This window comes from Onychomys torridus, chromosome 7, assembly GCF_903995425.1.
Source record: "Onychomys torridus chromosome 7, mOncTor1.1, whole genome shotgun sequence".
NCBI lineage: Eukaryota > Metazoa > Chordata > Mammalia > Rodentia > Cricetidae > Onychomys > Onychomys torridus.
The window spans coordinates 52,354,593-52,380,083 of record NC_050449.1 but is presented as its reverse complement, the minus strand read 5'-3'; the positions used below and the strand labels follow the sequence as shown (position 1 = coordinate 52,380,083).

The following is a 25,491-nucleotide window of genomic DNA, read 5'->3' as shown; positions in this document are numbered from 1 at the left end:
TAATTTCAAAAATGAGATTTTTAAGTCAGTATTGTGGTTATGCTTGCTGACAAGGCTGGTCAGCTGTATCATTTTGGAAACATAGTTGAGTATCTAGTAGACTTGAGATCACAGCAGTTTACTTCTGCATAATTACCAAAAGTACCTTCTGTAACTCTCAGAAGTGTCAGAGTATATACAGTATTATTGCATGGTTGCCCCAATAACTGAAAATTTACTAAACCTGAAAGGTTCTCATAATGCCAGGGCAGAGATTGTATTATATGAGTCTAAATGATGTATTGTAAGCTCTGCTGAATGCCAAAGTATTACTCTGTTTCTAAACAGGAAGAAATAATTTCTGTTAGGTTGGCAAGATAAAGAAGGCTTTTTGAACACTAGCATTTGAATTGAGCCCAGAAGGATAAGTGAGATTCTGAATTGATCAGATTACATGAAGATGAAAAAAGGAGGCAATTCATTTGTTTCAAAGTGTAGAAAGATTTAACATGCATTGGGAGAACAGTGAGCAGATCAACTTATAAGAATTCAGAGAAATTTAATGTAGAAGTCAACAGCTCAAGAAGGCGTATATAAACCAGATTATTTAATAGCTAGTCATGGTAGTGCTGGGTTTGTCTAACAGTTGAAAGACCTCAGCAGCTTTTAGGCACATGCAGAGGTCACACTGAAAGACAGTGTGTAAGAGGTGTACTGACTGGTTTCAAGGAGGGAAACAGGTGTCTCTGATAACAGTTCTGTGCCAATTACATGTCGTATTTAAAGCTGTCAGCTAAGGGGTAGCAAAAACATTTCTGTGTCCCTTAAAGGCTTTTACATGGTAATTGTTTGTTAAGTGTCGGGTAGATGTCCCTACAAAAGAAAACAGGACCAGGTCTATGATTTACTGAGTTAAGTGTAAGGGTTATACAAATCTAAGATTATAATCCTTAATTAGTCTTTTGGGGTTAGGAAAGTTGATTGTCATTATGCTTGAGCTGTCACATAATGCATGCTAGTTTTAGGTAACTTTGATGAGGTTGACATATAATTAAAGTATAAATAGTTTATTTAATGTTGAACATGAATTTTATCTTTGCTCATCATCACTCATAGATTTTAAGACTAGAACTTACGAGACCCAGGTAGCAACTTACAGCCTTGGTGATAATTTTTGGTAGTTGGTACTTAAATTGAAGAAGCCCTTTTTAGACTCAATAATGCACTTGGAAATTTTCAGAGAGCAAACCTAAATTTGAATTTGATGCTCTTATTTTGTTATAAAGGAATGTTTTGTAGCACAAAGATACCAGAAGGATAGTATGTGTGACTATAATTTAATTAGAAGCTGTATTTGAAAGATGCTAAGTGATACAATAATATCATAATTGGCAGAATATCATTACTGACAATCTGGATGCTTGCAGATTTGATCTTACACAGTGTCAATTCTGGATCGTTGTGTTTTTTACTTTTAGATTTAAGAGACTATCTCCCTTCCAATTGATGCATGTTTATGAAATCACCAGAAATAAGTATAATTTGGCATGCATTTGAGAACAATTTTAATATTATCACAGTCAATGCCGATGTTGCTTCCCATGTGCTGTCACGCTGTCCTGACGCTTTAGATGTGTACACTCTTAAAAGCAAACTTTCGGCACCAGCGTTACTGTCTGACTCTCTTTATGCAGGTGCACCTGAACACTGCAGACTCCCAAGTCGTTAAGTAAATATGGAGGGTTTTGTATGGATTCTGGCTTGGTGGTGGGGTTTTCTCCTAATTTTTGCTTTCTCCAGCTCATACTCATAAATCTTAGTATATTAAAGTAGTTTTGTAAAAGGTGTTACTAGAACTCCTTGAATTCCTTTGCATTTTATACATAATCTGAAGAGATTTTTAAAAAAAAAATTGCTAGAATTTGGTTTCTGAAGCTGAATCTTAAAAATGCTAATGTTCTTTCAGATGTAACATCTTGAAAATGTGTTATGATTAGAGTTAATACAAATCATTAAGCTCATTGAAGCAAAATTGATTTTTCTTTTTTGTTGGTCAAAATGTGTAATGAGTAGAATCCCTTTACACATTTTGTCTTATTTCCTCTGGGGTATTGAGATCTTATCTGAGAGACAGCATTTTGGTTTAGAGTGGAAAGAAAGAGCTGTCTTTTTCTGGGGCTCACTGCTGAGGTAGGTGCGTCATTAACATCTGACACACCTTTTTAAATGAATATTTTTAATGTCAGGAAGAAGTCAGATGACTTCCTTGATACTGAAACACCCCTCCTGCATACAGAATGGGAGGAGTATTTTTATTTTATAACTTCCTTCAATAGTTTATATAAGTCATTTGTTTAAACAAGCAGTTCACTGCTAGAGCACACACATAACAGTAGAAATAATAACCAGAGTGTGTCCCTAGGTCATAAGATTACTTCTCCACTAATGTAGAGTTAATTCCTCAGAGAAAGATCTCTTAAGTCTGTGAGTTGATCCTTACGATTATGTTCCCTGCACTGAAACCAGGTACTCGGAATACCTAGCTTTGGCTGTGTTGACGGTTCATGGTCCTCATTGTATTTCATCCCTACACAGGCTCCTGGCTGCTTGGCAGTTGTACTCACACAACTGTGCTACTGTTGCACCAGCATGTCTTGCAGGCAGGTCACCATTGTAGATCGAAGGGTTTGTAGCTAGGTTGGTGTTTACCTTTCTCCTTTAGTACATGGAAAATACCTTCCAGAGCCATGAATGCTAGTCATTAGGAGTAAAGACTCTAGGTAGGCACCAGCTTGTCTTCTCTGTGTTCAGTGAATTATGTAAGTGCTGTCTTCAGCAATAGGGCCTTACTGTCAATTTGTGATGAGCAGCCAGTAGACTTGGAAATAGCCTAGGTTGTTTGAACATTTCTATTGTGTGCCTTTGGCCAACAGTGTGATTAGATATAACCCATTCTCAGCACGAGAAGTCTTATTTGGTGGTGAGAGATGTCTAGTTGGGACTTTGTCTACCCTGTTATTTGGTGATTCCATTTAGGTTTCGTGTGTGCATGTGCGTGTGTGCGTGCGTGCGTGCGTGCGTGCGTGTGTGTGTGTGTGTGTATTTGTATTCTTGAAGAGGCTTCTACTGTAGTAGGTTTCCATTCAACCCCTCAAATGGCCTAGTTTTTACCTGTCCCTTCCTGTATCGCCTCCCTACCTCCCTCTTTTCTTCCCCTCCAGTTGGCTTTTTTTAAGTATTGGAGACAAATCTATACATCTAGTCCTCTCTCTTTCTCTTCCCTTTCCCCTCTTCCCCTCTCTCTTCTCCTCCCCTCTCCCCTTGCCTTAGTTTTTTGAGACAGAGTTTCTCTATATAACTGTTCTGATTGTCTTAGAACTCGCTTTGTAGACCGGGCTGACCTTGAACTCACAGAGATCTTTCTGCCTCTGCCTCCCTAGTGCTGGGATTAAAGGCGTGCACCACCAGTGCCTAGCTGGTTTGGTTTTTGAGACAAGATCTCATTGTAATAGTCTTCCTGCCTCAGTTTCTGAGGTGCCAGGATATTGGCATGTGCCACCATATCCATATCCTCTGTCTGTATTCTTAATAAGCTTTATTTTAACATAGTTACAAAGATAATTGTAGAGGGGTTTGATGAGGGCTCAGTGATTAAGCGTATTTGCTCTGCAATCATGAGGACCAGAATTTGGATTCCAGCACCCACATAATATGGGTAGCATAATGCCTGTAATGTGAAGACAGAAGAATCACTGAGGCTTGTTGATTTCCAGCCTAGCCAAAAAAAAAAAAAAAGGGGGAATCCCAGCTTTAAGGGGAGACTGGCTAAAAAGAGCAGGCAGAGTGTGGAGGAGGACATTGGGCACCCTCTTCTGACGTCTTCACATGCTCATAGGCCCTTGCACCTATGTGCACCGCAGGCCCACAGAAGACAGCTACTGAGTGCCCAGTCGCCTTGCCCAGTCCTCTCACATTTGTTGCTGTTGACTAATATTGGAACTTTTTATTATGAAATCCATACTTGATTCAGGTCATTTTTGCTTCTGTTTAATGCCCCTTTTTTTTTGGTGTGGGGATATGATACAAGTCACCATCCTTGTTGTTTTTGATGCACACCAGTAATCCTAACCCAGTTACATGGCTAAGGTAGTGCTGTCAGGTTTCTTTACTGTCAGGTTACTCTGTCCCCTTTTCCACATTGTATATTGTGCAAGGAACTAACTGTATGCGCTCTTGGAAATAAGATAGTAAAAATTCAAGAGACTGGGGGGTGAAGCAGTTTTTCATATGCCGTTCTGCAGAAAGGAATGCCGGCAGAGTAGCAAAGCAAAAATGCTGTTGTGCTGATTTGGCACAAGACAGTAATTTTTTTTTTAAGTAGTGAGAAATTCCTGCCCTTTTCTACAGTAGGCTAGCAGGACTTTGCCCTGTTCCCAGATCCCCCCTCTCTCTGGTTTAAGGCTCAAAGTCATTTACATAATTAAAAGTTAGGGTTAGAGATTGCCCCCTTGTTCTGATCATAGGCTCCGTCATGTAGTAGACTACCTGTAACTTTGCAACTCTTGGCTCAGCTAGGGTAGAGAAGAACCTAGTGCTTCCTGCTTAATTTAAATTATATGTGGTATTTGCTTAACTTTTTATGCTTGCGAGGTCAACCATTTTTGTTTCTATTTAATATTGGTAATTTCTGTCTGTGTTATGTCTCCTACCCCTCCCTGCAGCCTTGATACTGGCTACAATTTTATCTTTTAGTTTGATTTTATTTTCTCTGTTTCTCCTTTGATTGTCACTAATTTCCTTTTTTACATAGGCATCTATGCTATAAGGGTCTAAGTCTTTTTTGCATACCATGATTATTAATGAAGCTATATTTTTAGCTTAATATAGTTAAAATGTTTTTTAAATTTTTTTGTGACTTCTGTGATGCATGGGTTATATAGATATGCATTTATCTTTAATTTTTAATGGTTTCCTTCTATGTTTGTGTTATTTCTAGCTTAACTCTGTGTGAGCATATATGATTGTCATAGTTAGGGCTTTATTGCTGTGAAGAGATACCATGACCAAGGCAACTCTTATAAAGGAAAAGATTTAATTGGGGCTGGCTTACAGTTTCAGAGGTCTAGTCCTTTATTGTTATGGTGGGAAACATGGCAGCCTGCAGGAAGACATGGTACTAGAGAAGGAGCTGAGAGTTCTACATCTTGACTAAAGGCAGTAGATGGAGACTGAGCCACACTGGGCATAGCTTGAGCAAATGAGACCTCAAAGCCCACTCCCACAGTGATGCACTTCCTCCAACAAGGCCATACCTCCGTATAGTGCCACTCTCTATGAGCCAAGCATTCAAACCCATGAGTCTATGGAATCAGTTAAAGTGTACTTCATGTATCAGATATTTTTCTTGGTGAATTTACTTTAGTTTTTAAAAAACAATTTATTTTCTATTGTTGAATAGAAGTTTAGAAGTGTCAGATCAAATTGATGAATAATGTTCAGATCATCTTTTTAAAAATAATTTGTTATTTCATGTGCATTGGTGTTTTGCCTGCATATATGTCTGTGTGAGGATGTTGAATCCCCTGGAACTTGACTCACAGACAGTCATGAGCTGCCATATAGGTGCTAGGAATTGAACCCTGGTCCTCTGGAAGAGCAGCCAGAGCTCTTCACTGCTGAGCCATCTCTCCAGCCCCTGTTCAGGTCATCTTTACTAATCTTTACTAATTTTCTTCCTTCTTGATCAGTTACTAGTAGGTGGATGTTCACATTCTCTATATATTATTGAATTTCACCTATTTTTTTCTTATTTATGCTGGGTTTTGCCCTGTAACTTTGGTACTCTTATGTGCATACATGTTTAAGATTATGTCCTCTTGAAAAATTTATGAATTTATTAATATGAAATGCTGTTTTTTCTCTCTGAGTAAGCGTTCTTGTTCTGAAGTCTACTTTTTTAAAAGTTATTATAGTTAATCGGTATGCTTGTATAATAAATGTGACCTATTTTTTTTAAAAATTATTTTTGTTTTATAGTTCTGGGGATCAAACCCACTGCATTGAGCATGTTAAATAAGCACTCTGGTACTGACCTCCGTCCTCTTGTCCAGTGCCAGTTTTGTTTTGATTAATGTTAATGTGATATACGTTTGTCCATTTTTATATCATTCTATGCATGATCGATCATCCCAATACATTTCTACTATTAATGTTTTAAAGAGACAGTTACAGTTTTATATTAGTTAAGAATAAAAGTAAGCCAGATGTGGTGACATGCTGGTAATCCCAGCACTTGAGAGACTAAGGCAGAAGGATTATGAGTTGGAGGGCAGCCTTGGTTGTGTAATGAGATCAGTCTCAAAAACCAAAGATGAGTTGGAGGGAAGGAGGTTTAAGGTTTGGATTAACAACTTTTCGCTTACATGAACAAAAGGAGGACACATTCTCTGGCTTAGGGGTCCCAAGAATACTTTTCTGTCTAATTTGGGGATAGGTTTTCTCTGTTCTTTTGTTTCCACCAATCCCAACCTCACTCCCTGTCCCTCTTCTTCCCTCCCTCCCCATGAGTAAACAATGTGACTGCTGTTCCTTTGTGTATATACTCTAAGAACTGAAGCTTAAACTTGTTCATGCTTACACATCTAGTATATCCATTGAAGCTGGGATATGACTCTTGACCTGTCTGGATTACAGGAGAACAGCTGCACTTAAACATTGTATAATACTGTGGACATACAGCTTCTGCCTCAAACTTAGTCAAGTGCATGTCCTCATTCATCTTGTACATTATCACTTAGGTTGTTTTGCTTTGTTAAGATGCCCCCCTTTTGTCAGGATCAAATCCTGTATATCTGTCATAGCCCAATTCTAAATGCCATTTTAGCTGCTGGTACTCTTGGCTTCCAGCAGAAAGGAAATACCTAATGTCCTTAAATGTTTATTTGATCTACTTTCTGTATTATGCATGACATGGTGAATTATGGCATGACATTGCTGTGCACAGTTCTTTTCTATTAATCTGCAAGAAAAGGATTTGTGTATCACTTACATCATAGAGCTTTGTTGGCATTGCTGAACAGGTACCATTCAATAAATATCCATAGTCAGTGAGTGTATTTATTTAGTATAATTTCTGCTCTTTTTTATTTATTTTTTTTTATTATTTTTGCATTTATTTTCTTTTTCTTTTCTTTTCTAATCCTGAGCCAAAATTCATTTAACTAGCTTTTTCTTTAACAATTTTTGTGGGACCCAAGCCAGCAACTCAAATGTCAACTTTTAAAGATTTACTTATTTTCTATACATATGTGTGCCTGTCTCTATGCAGGTGTACCTCATGAATGGTGGGCCTGTGGAGGCCAAAAGGCATCAGATCCTCTGGAACTGGAGTTATAGACGGTTAGGAGATGCCATGTGGGTGCTGGAAATCAAACTCAGGTCCTCCATAAGAACTGTCAGAAATCTTAACTGCAGAGCCCCCTCTCCAGCCCTCAAACAGCAATTTTTTTTTTTTTTTTTTGAGCTGAGGATCGAACCCAGGACCTTGTGCTTGCTAGGCAAGCGCTCTACCACTGAGCTAAATCCCCAACCCAATTTTTGCTCTTAATTTGTAAATGTACTCTCTTAAATCAGTTTCCACATCAGAGTTGTTGACTCATTAATTGTATGGATTTTATTGAAATATGATAAAGGATCTTTTTTATTATAATTTTTACATTTACTGATTTGTCAACTTACTTGTAAAAAAATCAACTAATTCTTCCACCAGTATCAGAAATTCACCATGTTTCAGAATTCTGTCCTCATGAAATATCTTCTATTACGTTTTAAATTTTTTTGTTGTCCATGAATGTGTATATGTCTCTGTGCAGGTGTACATGGATATAGTGGTCAGAGGGCAAGTTCAGGTATCACACTCTGGAACACCACCCACCCCCTTTGAGACGGTCTCTCACTTTCTGGAACTTACTTATTAGACATGCCTGGTTATCCAATGAACCCTAGGGGTCCCGCTGTCCCCACTTCTGCAGTGTGTCACCACACATGGATTTTTCACATGGGCTCTGGGCATCAGGCTATAGTGGCAAGGGTTTCACCAACTTAGCTATTACTCCAGTGCTGTTGTGTTTTGATCTGGGCCGGATACATGAGAGCACTGTGGAATTTTCTAACTATAGACTACGTAAGTGCATGAGCAGCAGAAGCCATAAGAGGTCAATAACCCCCTGGAACTACAGTTACAGAAGACTTGTGAGTAACATGTAGGTGTTATGTGGATGCTTAGAACTGAACCCTGCGTCCTCTGCAAGATCAGCAAGTGATCTTAAATGCTGCACCATGTCTCCAGTCCTGATGGAAAACTTGTAAAAGAAAAGGAGAAAAATGCACTATAAAAAGTTGAAAGATATTTCAGGAAAGGTAGGAAAAAATAACATTAGAAGATAAAATTATTCAGTTATTTAATTACTAGTTACTATAGAGTAGCTTGAATTAAATTACACATGGTGACTAGTAATTATAAAGAGCTGCATTAAGCATGAGTTATCTCAAATATTATCTAGTCTTTAAAACACTAGCCTTTAACCCACACAAATAACAGGAAGAGGAAAAATATTTAAAAGAAAACGGCAGGATTGGGCTGAAATGTGATAAAGGATCTTAAACATACCTGTCTTCATCCTGCCTTGAGGATTAACATTTGAATGTTGAAGACATGACATATGGTTTTAAAATTAGATAAGCCTTTTTATTACACTGGTATCAATAAGGCTATTTGAATATGCATGAAAATTTCGAGGCTATTTGGGAGTCATTTGCACTAATTTCTCTTTCTAGAAGTTAAATAACGCTGCTTATAATAGGGAAATGATTCTCTAGCTGGAAGTAGGTGTCAGAGCTGTCATTGTTTCTGTCTTAAAACCTTGAATAAATGACACACCTTTCTGGCTTTTTCTTGGGGAAGGGGGTTACAAGATAACGTATCTTTCAGTTTTAAAATTCATATTAGATTTTTCACAAGACAATTTGATGTATCTTTCTTTCAAATAATATATAACAAAGAAGTATGTGCTGTTTCAAATAAGCCCTATTCTTTAAAGCATAGGATTCTTGAAAATTGTTAATATGACTTTTTCTACCTGAAAATCAGAATATTAGAATTAATAAAATTTCCTTATGTGAGCTTTGTTGAAAAAAAATATTCTTGTCCTGACAGATGTTTATAAATTAGACTGTGACAATGAAGATGTTAGTTCCCAGTCACTATTATTACACAGCATTATTCCTTTGCTTTAATTTTCTTTGCCTCATTATCCTATTTAACATTTGGGAATAGTGTAGATGTAATTCTAAATAAATTGTAAATAAGAAACACAGAGCCAAATAAAGAGTTAAAAGCAGAGATCAAGCAGCAGCCAAGAGCTAAGACCACCTTATCTTATCACTCGCTGCTGTCCTTCCCCTCAGAGAAAGACCTTCTTCCTGTGACCTGTCTTTTTATTGCCTTTCTGTTGTTCTGCCTTCTCATTGGTTCTAAACCCAACCACATGACTTCCTCATCACTGCCTGTCTATACAGACCTTCAGGTCTCAATGGTTTCTTTTGAAATTAAAGGTTCAGGTTACTTCTTGTCTGTGTCCTTGAACACACAGGGATTCTGCCTGCCATGTGATCGGATTAAGGGCATGTGCCACCACCGTCGGACTTCTGCTAAATGGCTTGCTCTTAGCTCTGATCCCCAGGCAACTTTAATTATTAACATACAAATAAAATCACATTTCAGCACAAATAAAATATCACCATAGAATAGTAATGAATTTTATCTTAAAAACTTTTTTTTTTTTTTTTGAGACAGGGTTTCTCTGTAGCTTTTGGAGCCTGTCCTGGACTAGCTCTGTAGACCAGGCTAGCCTTGAACTCACAGAGATCCACCTGCCTCTGCCTCCCGAGTGCTGGGATTACAGGCGTGCACCACCACCGCCCGGTCATTTCTTATGCATCTCACTACCAAGCTGTGAAACTTGTTGAATACATTGAGAGACACTATTGGAAGTACTGCATATAGCCTGAAGTCATAACAACCACACACTTTTCAGTGGCTCCTTTATGTGACAAATTACTCGCAGGAGCAAATGTTATGTGGCTTTTCTCTTCTTCCGTTGTTGCTTTTATTTTAAATAAAGTGCTTGACCAGTAGCCTAGTAACAGTTGTTTCCCTGACTGAATGTGAATGCTTCTGAATATCTTTCATCTATTGGAGCCATTGTTTTATTGGATTCTAGTTGTTCTGTGCTTCTCAAAAGTTTATTGTTTTTTTGTTTGTTTTTGTTTTTTAAATTGCTTCCTTTCAGCTGTTTGCTATAGGGGAAATGAACTGTTCTATCAGTAATTTTAGAATGGCATCTCTAACAATTTGATTGGTTTTCCAGTGGCACTTATAAAAACAGCTTATCTCTACCCTGCTGGTATTGTAAAGACATTGCCTGATGAATGCAATCTGAAATGATAGGGTGTCTTTTAAGTTTTTGTTAGAATATGGTGCCATATTTACCAACAGGACAGCCCTACTGGCTTTATTCTTAAAGTGGTGGTGGTCTTTATCCTGGGTGTGATTTAAAATGTTTCCTGTAACCATAGAAACTAGCCTGAACTACATTCCAAGACCCTGCCATTGTTAAAACAATACATTCGGGGCTGGAGAGATGGCTCAGAGGTTAAGACCACAGACTGCTCTTCCAGATGACCCAGGTTCAATTCCCAGCACCCACATGGCAGCTCATAACTGTCTGTAATGCCAAAATCTAACACCCTTACACACCAACATACGTGTAGGCAAAACACCAATGCACATAAGATAAAATAATTTTAAAAAGAATGCATTCATCTCTCTGCTTACTGACTGTGAGCATAATATGATCACTCTCCTACTGACACAGCAAGTTACTTTGGTTACTTACTGCCACAGTTCCCTGCCATGATGTCCTGCATGAGCCTAAATAAATCCTCTTTTCTGTAGTTGCTTTTGACAAGTATTTTTCTCACAGCAACAAGAAAGGTCCCCAAAATACTAGGCAAGTGCTCTATAATTTGCAGTTGATTTTTGTCCTCAACTTAGGTGACTTTATTTGTTGTATTTTGAGGCAAGGTCTCCCAGTGTAGGTGCCCAGGCTAGTTTGGAACCCATATTCCCAGTCTCAATTCCTGAGTGCTAACGTTATAGGCACGTACTACCATAGCCACTGATCAACACCCCCCCATGTTTGTGTGTCTCTTTTTGATTTGTAATTATCCTCTTATTTTTATGAAGATAAATCAAGCACTAGCATCAAGAAATTAATACCATCATTTATCAAGCAAAATGTTAATTAAAGTTTGACAGTCTTGAAGCTATTTCTTCTCTCACCTTTTCTTGAAACTATTCTGGAATCCTATCCTTCTTGTGTTTGTTGTACTTAATTATAAATTATGGTTAGTGCCATGATCCAGCACCTTTATTATGGTATTATTTGAAAGAAATTACTTAATAATTTTTGCAGTGTTTTTAAAGCACATAAAACTATAACAAAGTAGTTAGTTCTGGCCTTTTTTCTGCTTTAAACAACCAGAAAACTGGACAAAGAATATAAAAGAAATATTTTAAACACTTGCAAGCATGCCAGGATCATGACTGCTAAGATTAGGGAAACCAGTGAAGTTCAGGAAAAGTTGTAGGGAATTCATTCCCTTTGTGTCTTTTGGATACCGTGTTACATTTGTGTTTTGTAGGCAGAAGTTTCTGTCCCACCAGCCAGAACCACACAGAGACTTATATTATTAATTATAAATGTTTGAATGATAAGCTTAGGCTTGTTATTAGCTAGCTCTTACAACTTTAGTTAACCCATATTATTAATTAATTTACGTGCTGTCACCTGGCTCATGGCTTGTTACCTCATTTTCTGCACATCTTGCTTCCTCTGTGTCTGACTGGTGACCCCCACCCTTCTTCCCTGTGTTCTTTTCTCTTTCGACAAGTCCCACCTAACCTCTTCCTGCCTAGCTATTGGCCATTAGCTCTTTATTTAAACCAATGAGAGCAACAGATCTTCACAGTGTACCTCCCCCCAAAAAAATTCCATAACAATGTTCTGTCTTTCAATTTGACTTCTGATCTGTCATATCTTCAACACTTCAGCAAAGTTTTCTCTGAATGTGCTTATCTTATGATTACATTGATGTGATTTTTTTTTCCTTAAGAAATACAAATGAGAAGTGACCTTGCAGGGGTCCATGATACCTATCGGTGCTTGGTGTTTGGTGATGTTAACCTTGATGATGTGATCTAGGTGTTCTCCTCCATTGTTAATTCTTCTGTAGTCACCTCTAAGCCCAGATCACCCCTGATTTCCTGCGTATAAATGTTCTGGAGGATTTTGAGGTCTCATAGCTCCTTTTACAGACTTCCATGTGCTTCCTCTTATTCATGTCATCCCTGCTTCCACATGTATTGACAGTTCCTCGGGTCTATTGATTTGTGTCTTGTCAGTCTGCCCTTTTGAAGTACTTAGCACCCCAGAATTTCTTCCATTAAATTTACTTTTATCTGCCTTATTTCTTAACACATTTTGATTTAATACTTTTCTGTTTAATACAAAGATGAGGTTATGCTGTCCTGTTTTTATTTGGGAATAAGTTGAGTGTGGTGATGCATGGAGGCAGATGCAGGCAGATCTCTGAGTTCAAAGCCAGCCTTCTCTACAGAGTGAGTTCCAGGATAACTAAAGCAACAAAGAGAAAACCTGTCTTGAAACAAATGAACAAGCAAACAACAAAAAAAGAGTTCACAGAAATACATTTAACTGACATTCTAAAATTCAAACCCAAATAGTCTTTCAGATGACTAGCTTTCATCATTTTCAGACTTTCAAATGCATAAACATTTAAAAAAAAAAAAAAAAAGCTTTGGCTCAGCTTTTCTGTTTCTGGAAGTGCACATCAGAAATATTTACATATGTACCTAAAATCACATGTATGGGAAAGTTTAAAGAAGTATTGCTGGTAATAGCTATGAATGAGTTAATGAAAACACCTATGTAAAAAATGATAAAAGTGATTAAATTTTGATATTTTTATGCTTGGAAATACTTTGTAGCAATTGGGACTATTGAAATTGTTTTAATACAAATGTGAGAGTTGTATAAAAGTTTGCAAAGCAACTTGTTTGGCATCATTCCATTTCTATATTTATATGTAAACACGTAAGATCATCTGTATTAATCAACTTTCCATTGCTGTGATAGAATACCTTGGGTAAACTACTTGAAAAAAGGAAAATTTTGTCTGTGCTCATGCTTAAGGAGTTTTAGTCCATGGTCATTTAGCTCTTGCTTTGGGTTTATGGCAGTGAGGTGTGTCATAGGGAGAGTGTAGCAGAGCTTGTTCACCTCTTGATTCCTGGGAAGTTGAGAGGGAGACAGGGAAGTAGTTTAAGAAGGAAGAAAGGGGATCCCAGAAATATTTCAGAAGATATGATGATACTATCTGCATTCTACTAGAAATACTATCTTGGATGTCATGAAAGTGTGGGGGTCCCTACAGGTGTCAGGCAGGGAAGCAAATTTTGTAAAGAGATAAGAACAAAAACCTGGTGCAGATTGACTTCATCAACCTGGATCAAACTTCAGGGAGTCTAATGCCAGGTAGTTCACTGTCAGCATATTTAAAACACTGTATAATCTGGGGCAAGGTTTCCAGGCAACTGTCAGTCCAGTTACAGTGCACAATAAAGCTTAAGGTGTGACTACATAGAAACTCCTTTACAAAGTACACGTGATTGTGAGGGTGGCTTCTATAGTTAAAAGCCTAGAATCTAGTGTAGTCTCTAATGGATAAAACAGAGGTCAGCAGGCCATAAAGTACATGAGACATCTCCTCTAAGGATGGGTAATAGTCTACAGAGGGAAGAGTCTGGAATAATCATTCTAGAGAATTTGGGTGAGGTTTGCCTCTATAGCAAAAGGTGGGTGAGGTCTGCCTCCATAGATAGCAAAAGGGTCACCAGGTCATTAACAAAATCCATTCTCAGCTTTCTGGATGGAATTCAGGTATTTGATTTTATCTCTTCCATCAAGGAGACAACCCTGTGTGATTAATATTGCTGGTTCTCTTAGTGCTTCTCTGGAACACAAGGCCCTTGTGTCCTCTACAGGAAAGGAAAATGTTAGTCCTTTTATTTTGTACACTTCTGCTTGTTGTAAGTTATTTTTATAATGTGCTTACTGCGTTTTTTTTTTTTTAATTAAAAGCATGAAATGGACTACTTACCAGGATTGAACAACCAGAAAAGTTTTTAGGCAGAGAGACTCTTTTTAGTAGGCTCTCTGTAGTACAGGATCTTGTCTAGTATTTAATCTAGGGTTCCTGAAACTGATTACTGTCTAGGGGTAAAAAAATTTCATAAATAAGATTTAGAAGTGTTACATTAGCAAAAATAGAATTTTTCTCCTGTAGAATTGCCCTCTCTTCCTCTCCCCCCTCTCTCCCTCCTCCCCTTTTCCCCTTCTCTCTTCCTCTCTCTCTCTCTTTCTTCCTTTTCCTTCTTTCATACCTGCTGACATTTCACACATGTGATGCTGTGTTGAACTGTACCTTTGTTAACACTCCAGCTGTATTTAGAGTTAACATGCATCATGTAGATCTCACCCAGTTCTAGGCAAAGTTACCATGAGCATCCCTAGGACTTACCAATAAAATAGAGTTCTTTTCAGAAAGAAATAAAGGGCTACAGAGAAAGAACATTTCCTTTTGAAGGAATTTAGAAATTAAAAACAAAAACAAAAAATCATATTTTGCATTCCATAGTGAAAATTTAAATGTGCCTACTCACAACTCACTTCAATAATTTAAAGTAGGTGTCAAATTAGAATAATTGGATCTTCTTAACCAAGGGCAACATGCCCAGCATAGAATTTAATGACTTCCACCTTTGGAAACAGCTTCAGGTATATGTACTTTGTTAGTCAAGTAAAGCTGTCGGTCCCAGACTGGCCTGTGTCTGTTGCTCTAGATGTGGAAGCATTGTGAACTAAGAAGCTGAAAGGGTCGTTTTTGTGCAGGGAGCCAGGAAGATCATACAGCAATGCCTACTAGGCTGGACCCCAGGGATTAAACCCAGGTCATCAGGCTTTGCAGCAAGTACCTTTACCAGTGAGTCTTCTTACCAGCCTACTTACACATTCTAAAAAAAAGATTGATTTATTCTTTTTAAGAAACTGCCAATAAAATTCTGCTTACATTTCTTGCTTTTATATACAATATAAAAATCTACTAATAGAATTAAGTAAGTAAATAAGATTCAATATCAGTGTCCTAATTAGCGTTGCTATTGCTGTAATGAAACACCATGACCAAAGCAACTTGGGAAGGAAAGGATTTATTCTAGCTTCAATTTCCGAATAACAGTTCATCACCGAGGACAGTCAGGGTAGGAACTCATCTTCTCTTCATTTCCTATTCAGCCTTATTTCTGTAGTAGAAGCATAGACACTCACTTGAGACTTCTGTTATTGCTATTTAAAGTCATTTTTCTTGTAACTACTACATTAGCTTTAGCTCAACATATTTTGTTTTTATTCAGTTGATAGTATTTGAAATTATTTCCTTGAGATTTTTCTTTTCTTTTTCCTTCCTTTTTTCTTTTGACCCTAGAGTTGTTTGGCAGCATGTTGTTTGTTGGTTAATTTCCAGATATTTGGGTTTTTCTTGGATTTCCTCGAATTCTATCTTGTTTTGTGTCTTGTGTTTTGGGACTCTTTCGTTAGATGCATATGCATTTATACTTATGTTTGAAGAAGAAATACATAATCTAATAATAAAACTCAAAACCAGAAAAATGATTAGGCAGAATTTGAAAAGCTTTAGAATACTTACAGATAACCTATGAACCAACTTGACCTAACTGACACCATACAGTCTGTCCAGCAGTTCTAGATTCATTCCATGCGTGGAGCATCACCAGAGCACGTTATATGCTGGATCACAGAGATGGCCCAGTGAAATTTAAATCCTGAAATCATACAAAGTGTTTTCAGACCATAGAAGAGTTAAATTAGATGTCCACTGCAAGTATGTTCATTGTCTAGGGCTTGCTGTAAAAGTGATGAATACTGGGCTTCTCTTTAGTAGCAAACTACTACAGGTGCAGGGCATTGGGCTGGAGAGGACTGATAGCAACCTATAGGGAGTTCTGGCTGCTGCCATCTCTGAGGAAGAAGATTCTTTATCGTGTCTTCTTCAGTGCCCATGAATGCTAATAGGTCAGCATGTTAGCCTATAAGTAAGGTAAACTGAAACCCTGGGTAGTTCTTAGCATCTCCTTTAGTTCTTAGAATGTGTTTAAACAAGTACTTTAAAGTTGTTTTTAGATCTACCGTTTGAGGCCCTTGTGAGACATTTCATGCTGACTGCCGTTTTGCCCCCGAGTTTGTGTCATGCTTGCTTTCTGAGCTGCATGCATCAGGTGATACAGAAGCAACTCTGCATTCTGACCGTTCGCCCTCACACTCCTGGCATTTGCTGCTGTCTTTGTTAGTGACTTGCCTGGACTACTTGTTTCTCAGAGTGTACAACCACTAATGGATAGCTTAGCCTTTTAATGTTTCTTCAAATTTTTACTTATTTTATTATTTTATGTGTTTTGCTTGTACATTTGTCTGTGCATCACTTGTGTGATGGATGCTGCAAAGGTCAGAAGAGGACATCAGATTCCCTGGGACTACAGTAACAGATGGTTGTGAGCTGCCATGTGGGTGGTAGGAATTGAACCCAGGTCCTCTGGAATAGCACCCAATACTTTTAACCACTGAACCATCTCTTCAGCCCCATAGCTAAGTTTTTATGTTTATTTTCTTTTTCTATTTTCCTAGGAGGCTATGTACAGTTTTCTAGGGATAACATCTACTTGGTTTTTGTTGCTACAGGACTTACTATGTACCCATCCTGGCCTGGACTGGCTTGAACTCATGGTCTTCCTTCCTCGGCCTCCCAAGGGCTAGGGTTACAGCCATGTGCTACCACACCCAGCACCTCTACTCTATTTTAAATTATTAGTTAGCCAAAAATTAGTCTGAAATTATGTCCAAATTCTTGAAGCTCTTGGCTGGTAGATCTGATTTGGGGAATACCTTCAAACTTTGAGTTATTTTTCAGGCAGCCTCAGCCTTTATTTTGTGCTGGGTGATCTTGCTTGTCTCTTGACTAACACACATGGCTTCCACTGACCAGGGTTACATGGATGGCTTGGACCGTTTATGTCTGGATCATCTACACATTGCTTCTAGTCATCTGGGATGTGTTGAGTGCTTATCCAGCTTTCTTATCACTTTCTTACCTCATGAAATACCATGTTCCATGGCTGGTGAATTGTCCATTGCCCCTAAAAGATCACCTCAGGCTAGGAAGTACTAGCTCTTCCTACCAGTGAGCCCTCTCTAACAATAGCGGCAAAACCATCGACTTTCAGAGCCTTCTTTATTCTGATTGGTCACTTGAGCAAAGATGGGATGATAACCCAGACACTGTTTTTACCTGAAATGTTATAGTTTCCATTAACAAATGCTTCTTGGTGTAGGCTCACTTTTCTGTCCTGCCAGCTGTTCCCCCAAATAACCACACAGAGACTTAATATTAATTTTTTATAAATGCTAGGCCAATAGCTTAATCTTGTTTTTTGCTAGCTGTTAGAGATTAAATTAACCCTTTTCTATTAATCTATGTCCTGCTCCAAGGCTCATTTACCTCATGTAAGTATTTCCCATCCTGCTAGTTCTGCATCTCCTGGCATCACCTCTGCATCTCCTCAGACTTCTCCCCTTTCTTCTCCCGAGCATTCCCTCTGCCCTGAAAATCCTGCTTAACTATCAGTCATTTTTATTAACAATGAGAATAGTGCGTCTTCACAAGTGTACAGGAGGATTATTCCACAGCATCTTGGCTTGTTTTGTGCCTTTGGTCAAGTTCAAGTCTGGGCATTTTTGTCCAGTTTTATCATTGCTGTTGGGGATGAGATTTTTGTCATCCTCCTCAAACCTTCCTGCCAGAAGTCCAGAGTCCCAGTCTGTACTATTTTGCTGTGAATGCTGGTATACCCTAGTTCTTAGTTGATTCTCTGTGGTCACATCAATCTTCCTCACCTGCTTAACTATGACATAGAACCCACATGGGAAGGGGAGCTGCAATATGCATAGATTCCCCCCCCCCTTTAATCAATGAGTGATTGTTTACGTTATTACAGTAATATGGTATTTACACTTTGATTGGATGTACATGAAATAAAATGTCTACCTTGACTATTTAGTTTTATTATATAATGTTATGTATATGTGCTTAGTTAAAAAGATCAAAATGTTGAATGAGCTTTTAGAAACATTGGTCTCTATTGAAACGTCCCTGAATTTTCTTCCATTTATTAATTTAATATTATAAATCTATTGGTTACCTAAAGTAGACAGAGTGAGTGAGTGGTTATAAGATGAAGCAAGTAGAGATTTTGTCCATAAGGAGCTTGTAGGTTCATACAAGGTGATAACAGTGTGCATATGGATGGTGTAAGTAAGTGCTGTGGGATGTTAATGAATTACTGATCTGTGCATTAGAAGTTCAGCAGGGCAACCAAACTTCCCAGTCTGAGTCATTCACCCATTATACCCTTCACCTGCTTTCCCCTGCTTACATTAACTCCCTAGCTGCTTTCATACCCCACTCAAATGTAGGAAGTATTGTGCACATAGCCCTTTCAAAGCTAGTTACACATGTACTTTCTTGTTTAGCATTCATTAGGTTCCTGTTGTATGGAACATGGGTAGGGAGTGCTACTGCTCCCAATTTATAGATAGGGAAACTGGCACAGAACACTGACTTGTCATGCTCACATTATTAGGAAGTTTCAGGGTCAGGGTTTGAACATGGATCTCTGTGTTCAATCCAGGTCTCTTCTCAGTAGACATTATTGTCTCTCATATAATGAACTAACTCTGCTCTCCCGCCAGTAAATAAGAAGAAAATGGGGCTTAGTAAGTCAGATAACATTTGAAAGTGTATTTATATGTTTTAGAAGCAACGGTGTTCAGGTTACTCTTTGAACCCTGTAAAGGTTTTTAGTGACTTTTTTTTATAGTAACCAGATCCATATCTGTAACTGCCTGTGTACATTTCTCGTATAGGTATTTGATTGTTACCTAAGACAAACCAACTCATCATCTACCCCTCAGTGTATTGTCTTCATTAATATTTCTTCCTCCATCAGCCCAGTCTGCCAAGCCAGAAACCTGGAAGTTCTTAATTCTTTCCTCCATCATTTCCACCCCATCCTAAGCTGTTAGATAAACAAACTGACATAAAAGAAAAGAACTCTGAAGGCTGTGAATGAGAGGTATATATTTCCTCTGAGGCAACATGCCTATCAAGGCATACAGGACAAGAATAAGTTCTCAGTGGCTATTCAAACTTGACTTGCCATATTGATATGTGTCTCAGTGAAGTGTGTACTTAGAGCTGAAGGAAAACTTAATAATCTTACATTTTAATAGACTAACTTTTCCATGGAGGTAGACACAAAGAGGAGAGGAGCAGGAAAAAGGAAGTGATTTGCCCAAATGACACGAGTGACATATCCAAACTAGAAATTATTTCCTTTCTCCTGTTGGCTAAATTCAGAGGCCTTTTAAACTACAAGTCAAAGTTAGGTTTACTACTCCACTGCTTGCTATGACCCAGGACAAGTGATTTTAGCTCCAGAGTGCCATCCTCTGTAAGATGAAGACAGTGTAGTAGTACAGATTGCAGACTTGTTGTAATGATTTACTGGTCCACGTAAAGATGGAGAGTTCCAAATGGAAAATGCTCGCATACTTCTAAAAGACTGTTGCCTTGGAGTTGGGGGTTTAGCTCAGGCGTAGAGCGCTTGCCTAGCAAGCGCAAGGCCCTGGGTTCGGTCCTCAGCTCTGGGAAAAAAAAAAAAAAAAGACTGTTGCCTTCTCCTCGCCCACTCATTTCAAAACTAAGTAAGATAGAATGCTTATCTGGCCCCCTGGAGGCCCTGGGTTCAGTCTCCACCAAATGGGTGGCTGTGGGAAAAACAAAGTCTACTAATTGTTTTCCTCCCTGCTTATTTTCTATCAGCTGCCCCAGGAAGTTTACAGTAACTTTTTTGAAATATGTGAGACCTTCTCTCAGGCATGGTGGTGGGGTGAGATTAAACTTGTACGTCTGTCTCTAAAAAGGAAGATTTAGGTTGAGTACGAGTAGTAGAATTTCTAAAATTAGAAAGGAAGAGCAGGTCAGCTGGGCTGCTTAGTGCCGCTGCTTCCTCTCTCACCCAGTACCTCATGTCCATAGCTACTTAATGTGCATCACTGTGAAGATCCTGCAGAGGATCCCAAGTTACCTGTACTGTTTTTGTGATCTTGGAATCTTTGACTCAATTTTGTAGAGTGTTACAGTTAAATGAATTGACATCATGAGAAATGAAGTATAATTTATCAAGATGAGGAAGGTTGTCACTTTCCTGGGTATTGCCAATATGGAAAACAGAGTGTAAGATTAAAGTTGAAGGTTTAGATTTCTAATCTCCTGGAAAACATACCTATTTCTATATCGAAGTTATATACTCCCCCTCCGCAGACTTTCCCTTGGGGCCTTTTGTTGAGTATAATGAGGATTGTCTATACTATAGTCATTATAGATAGGTTTTCCGTATTTTGATAAGGTAGAAAATACTGAGGTCCACCAAACTGTGAGAGTTATATGCAAAGTTTGACAGATCCTGCATGCTGCTTTCAATATTAAGAAAATTACCACCGGGCAGTGGTGGCGCACTCCTGTAATCCCAGCACTCAGGAGGCAGAGTCAGGTGGATCTCTGTGAGTTCAAGGCCAGCCTGGTCTACAAAGCGAGTTCCAGGACAGCCTCCAAAGCTACAGAGAAAACCTGTCTCAAAAAAAACAAAAAAAAAAGAAAAGAAAAGACTGCTGTGTCCTTTGAGATGTGTTATTCTCAGCTGTCACTTCCCTGTCCCTTACCCCCAACCCTTATCAGATCAGAAAATCTGGTTGTTCTACAGTGGTATGTCTCGAATATCCCCATAAGTTTGCAGTAGTTACCCCAGGCCTGCATGTTGGCCTTCAGTTTAATGGCCTTTTTTATGTTCATTCATTTTATTTTGTTTCCCATCGTGGTTTTGTTTATTTCTTTTTTTGTTTTTTGTTTTTCTGTTCTCTTTTTAAAAACCGTCGTGGTTTGCCCTTCATATTCCCCAATGTTTGCACATGACAAGATGTTGCCATCCCAACATTACCTCCCACTTCACTGACCAGTGCCACTACTGACCATCTAGCACCAGCCACAACGGGACCACTGCCTTCAGCTCCTCGGGATGTCGTGGCCTCCCTGGTCTCTACCCGCTTCATCAAATTGACATGGCGTACACCTGCTTCAGATCCTCATGGAGACAATCTCACCTATTCTGTATTCTACACCAAAGAAGGGATTGCTAGGTAAGTGCCTGTATATTTAGCCAGTGGGCTGCATCTTCTTACACTCCTGCCTGGTTATATTCACCCTGCTTTATTGTACAGGTTTGTACCAATTTCCAGTCTAGAAAATAAGATTATTGAAATGTGTCTTCCCTAAAGTCATTTGGGTCGTTATATAAACTTCAAGCATACTGAAGTTGTAGTATTTTTTCCTACCTTTCTGAAATAATGGAAGAAAGCAGATGGAGCTATTTAGGTAGAAACATTCAGATGCAGCCAGGACTGTGCTGGTATGTTTTGATTTCTGTTTGTAGTTCAGGGATTCAGTCCAAATCAAATCAGTATATATGGTAGATAAACACTGCCACTGAAACATATCTCTAACTCCAGAACTATATATCTTTCTCATAAGATTCATTCAGCAGAGTGTAGAGATTAAAATAGGTTTATTAGTCAAATGAATGTAGTTCTGTATCTACAGGGTCTCTTTGATGTCACAAGAGTACTTAAGAGTAATTTCCCTGAGACAGCATTGTTGGTAACTTCCCTGGTATCTCCACCCATCTCAAGAGCTCATATTGCTACAGGAGGAGGTCTAGAATCTCCAGACCACTATCCGTAGCCTGACTTTATTATCTGTGTACCTTCATTTTCCTTTCTTCTCAATTAAATCATTTTCTAGTGAAGCCAGTCTACTTAACCACTAAAGCCTTTGTTCCAGTCTCCCTGGTGTCTTCTATCCTCTTCCCAGATAATGCTGCATGCCTTAATCCCCCTTTACCAGTTTTAAGCCCCATAAAACCCTCCCAGGACAGTCTCTGCCTTGGCACAATGCTGTTACTCTCCATATGTATTGAAACCACTAATATTGACAATTGACTATAGTAATATGAGATCAAGTTTTAAGGTTTGATGTGTATTTATATTGATTTCCCCACCAAATTATGAACTCTGTGAAAAACCCATTTCACCTGCTGACTGTTGTAGGTTCTTTCATTGTGCTCAGCTTAAGACTACCAAGCTCAGCAGGTACAGGACCCAGTAATTTCACCCCTCACAAGTTTCAGTAACATAATTTTATCTTGATAGATTGGACTGCTCGTTGGATAATGCTTCCTAAAACTTCCTGCTTGGGGTTTTACAAAGATAAGGAAACTGTCCTATTCGTAAAAAGGTGTACAATATTACTGAACACAAAAGACATTAAATAAAACAAGAGGAAGTTTAGAGAGTGGTAAGTGCTGAGAACAAAAGAAAACTAAAAAATAAAACACCAAAAATAAGAAATAAAATCTCCCCCCCCAAAAAAAAAAATTGCCAAGAAAAACCCAAACTCCCACCCAGAGTGGAAGGATGCAGTAGTAGTGCATGATCTTAGGGAGTTGTGGTATCAGTGTCAAAATAACCCACAGGTGATGTTGGCATCTTATTGCAGATGTCATGTATTTACAAAGGGAAGAAGGCATATAGTTATTCCTGTGCATAACACACGTTGTTTCTACAGCAGGAACTTTGCCTTTATTAATCCATCTACCATAAATTCATTTTCCAAACAAATAATTATGCCTGGCTTCTTGTCCGTACACTCAGATGGTACTCCTTATGTCTCACCTAAATGCCCACATACAAGTTTCCATTCACTTTTACACTGTATTAGAGCCAGCTTATCTCCATGCCCTATGTTACATTTCCAGGAAATTTTACAAATCTGATGATGTCATTTGGCAGCTAGAAGTGGACTAGGTGGACATTTACAGTGACAGACACCAGGGCACAAGAGTTCCATTTCTGTGTCTGGTGTGAGGATGATGAGACCATTAGAGCTCACCTCGTTGACCAGAGATTTTGGTAGAAGTTAGTGTGAGATTAAAAATATAGTGCACATTTGGACCCAGTTGTTGAAATGCCAGTAAGAATCTGGGCAAAATCAAATGAGAATGGACCATTTTAGACTCTTGAGCAATTGTGTCCCCTGACTGTACTAACAGTATTTTGAGAGTACTTTTCAAGGTTATAATAGGAGAAGAAGAAAAAAAAAAAGAAAAAAGAAAAACCAGAGAGATAGAAAGTATGTTAATTAGAAGTTACATTAATCTAGACAAAAGCTGTTGATAGCCTGGATGAAGATGAGAGCAGTGACTTAGAGTGGGTGGGGCAAAAATGGCAAATACATTGAAGAAGATTCTTTAAGAGGCTAACTTTTATTACTTCAGTAAGCTTGATTAGTGCAAGAATATAGGCCACTGCTTTATAGGCAAATTTCTCTACTTCTGCATTTAAAAACTTAACCACCAGGTGTCACTATATGCTTTGGTCAAAAGTAGTAGTTCTGTTGGATACCTAAATTGTGTAGTCCAGAGGGTCCTTTGCCTGCCTTTCTTTCTACCTATGAAATAGTGTTCTCTCGGGTTTTTTTTTTGTTTTGTTTTTTTGTTTTGTTTTGTTTTGTTTTGTTTTTGTTTTTTGTTTTGTTTTTTAAACAAAGCCTCTATTTTAAACAGCAGTTCTTTTCTGGTATTAGCTGTTAAATGAAGAGTTGAGAGTTAACTCCCAGTATTGATAACATTTTCAAGATGGAGAAAGCATTTTAGAGCTGTTACTCTAGTTCTAGGGTTGCATATTATGGACAGAAGGCCAAATCAGAGTTGCTATTTTTATGACTCAGGAGCTAATAATTGTTTAAAATAGTGACTTTAAACTTTCTTTAAGCAAGTGTTTTGCCTCTAAGCTTGAATTTACTATCTGGCACTTCTGAAAACAAGTTTGCCCACCCTGTTTCAGAAAGAGCTAGTGACTTGATCATAGTTTCTTGGCATGCTAACAGCCCTTCTATAACTGGAATTCAGTTTCCCAGCTTCTTGTCCAACGCTGTCTTACTATAAAATACACCAGTTTTAACAATGATTCTATAGAAATTTGTTCCAGGTTTCAGTAATACCACTGATTTCTCCCATTACCCCACCTTTCAAAGAGGAATAAACAAGGTACACAGTTTTCGCATCAGAAGGCACGTGTTTATTCATTCTATATGTGTGTAAATCTCCTTCTGGGTATGAACATTCTGCCTAGTGTTTGTGTAGTATGTGAAAATGAATGAGACAGTCTTTTACTTCATTTTAAAGTAAAATATAACCCCAAATGTCTTTCGAGGAGATACTTTGTTTAAAATTTTGTATACAGGTGAGTCGGAATCTGTGAACTATAGAGCTTTTAATTTAGTAGGAAGCATAGTCCTTCCTGCTAAATAGAAACAATCATCAGTGATCAGAACAAGTTTCAGAAACCTCAAAGTATAAGAAGTCAGTTAATAAGCTTCCCCGAAATCTGGTAACTTAAAAGTTTAGACAAAGACAAATAGTATTGTGGATATCTCAGTTATTGTTAAACAGTATTTTTTTTCTTTTCTTTCTTTTTTTTTTTTAATGTCAAATGCCGTTTATTGAAGGAGGGAGGAAGGACAATGGGAGAACCCTGGAGGGCAGAAGTTCACTTCTGATGTTTTTTTGGAGCTGAGGATCGAACCCTGGGCCTTGCGCTTGCTAGGCAAGCGCTCTACCATTGAGCTAAATCCCCAATCCCTAAAGAGTAATTTTTGTTACTATAATATTCTCAGCTGACCTAGCCAATTACAGTATAACAATTTACACAAAAATTCTGTGGCTACTCTACTTGTTTCACTGATACATTTTTCTTTTTAAAAAATTATTTAATGAAAATATAATTATATTGTTTCCATCTTCTGTTTTCTTCCCCCAGCTTTTCCAATTGTCTCCCATCCTATTCATGGCCTCTTTGTTTTACACACACACACACACACACACACACACACACACACACACCCCTGCTGAGTTGTATATGTGTATTTGGTTATAGTCAGTGATATTCGTAATGTTTAATCAAGATCACTCACTGCTTGTTGAGTATTTATGGTCTGCTCTTCTGCCACTCCCATACACTGTTCTGCTTGATAACCCTAAGAGTTTCACTTTTGAGAGTCAGTGTAGCT

At 38.2% G+C, this 25,491-nt stretch overlaps 1 protein-coding gene across 9 annotated transcripts in view; it reads left to right on the top strand.

Moving 5' to 3' along the window:
* Positions 1-25,491, top strand: part of Neo1 (neogenin 1) — a 170,454-nt gene that overhangs the window by 94,212 nt on the left and 50,751 nt on the right. For 6 of the 9 annotated variants that reach the window (XM_036194312.1, XM_036194310.1, XM_036194309.1 and 3 more), the window contains exon 8: positions 21,287-21,506. In XM_036194312.1, the coding sequence (XP_036050205.1) occupies positions 21,287-21,506 (220 nt within the window). The remainder of the gene's footprint in view (positions 1-21,286; positions 21,507-25,491) is intronic. The other 3 variants (XM_036194313.1, XM_036194316.1, XM_036194311.1) reach the window with 1 other exon arrangement.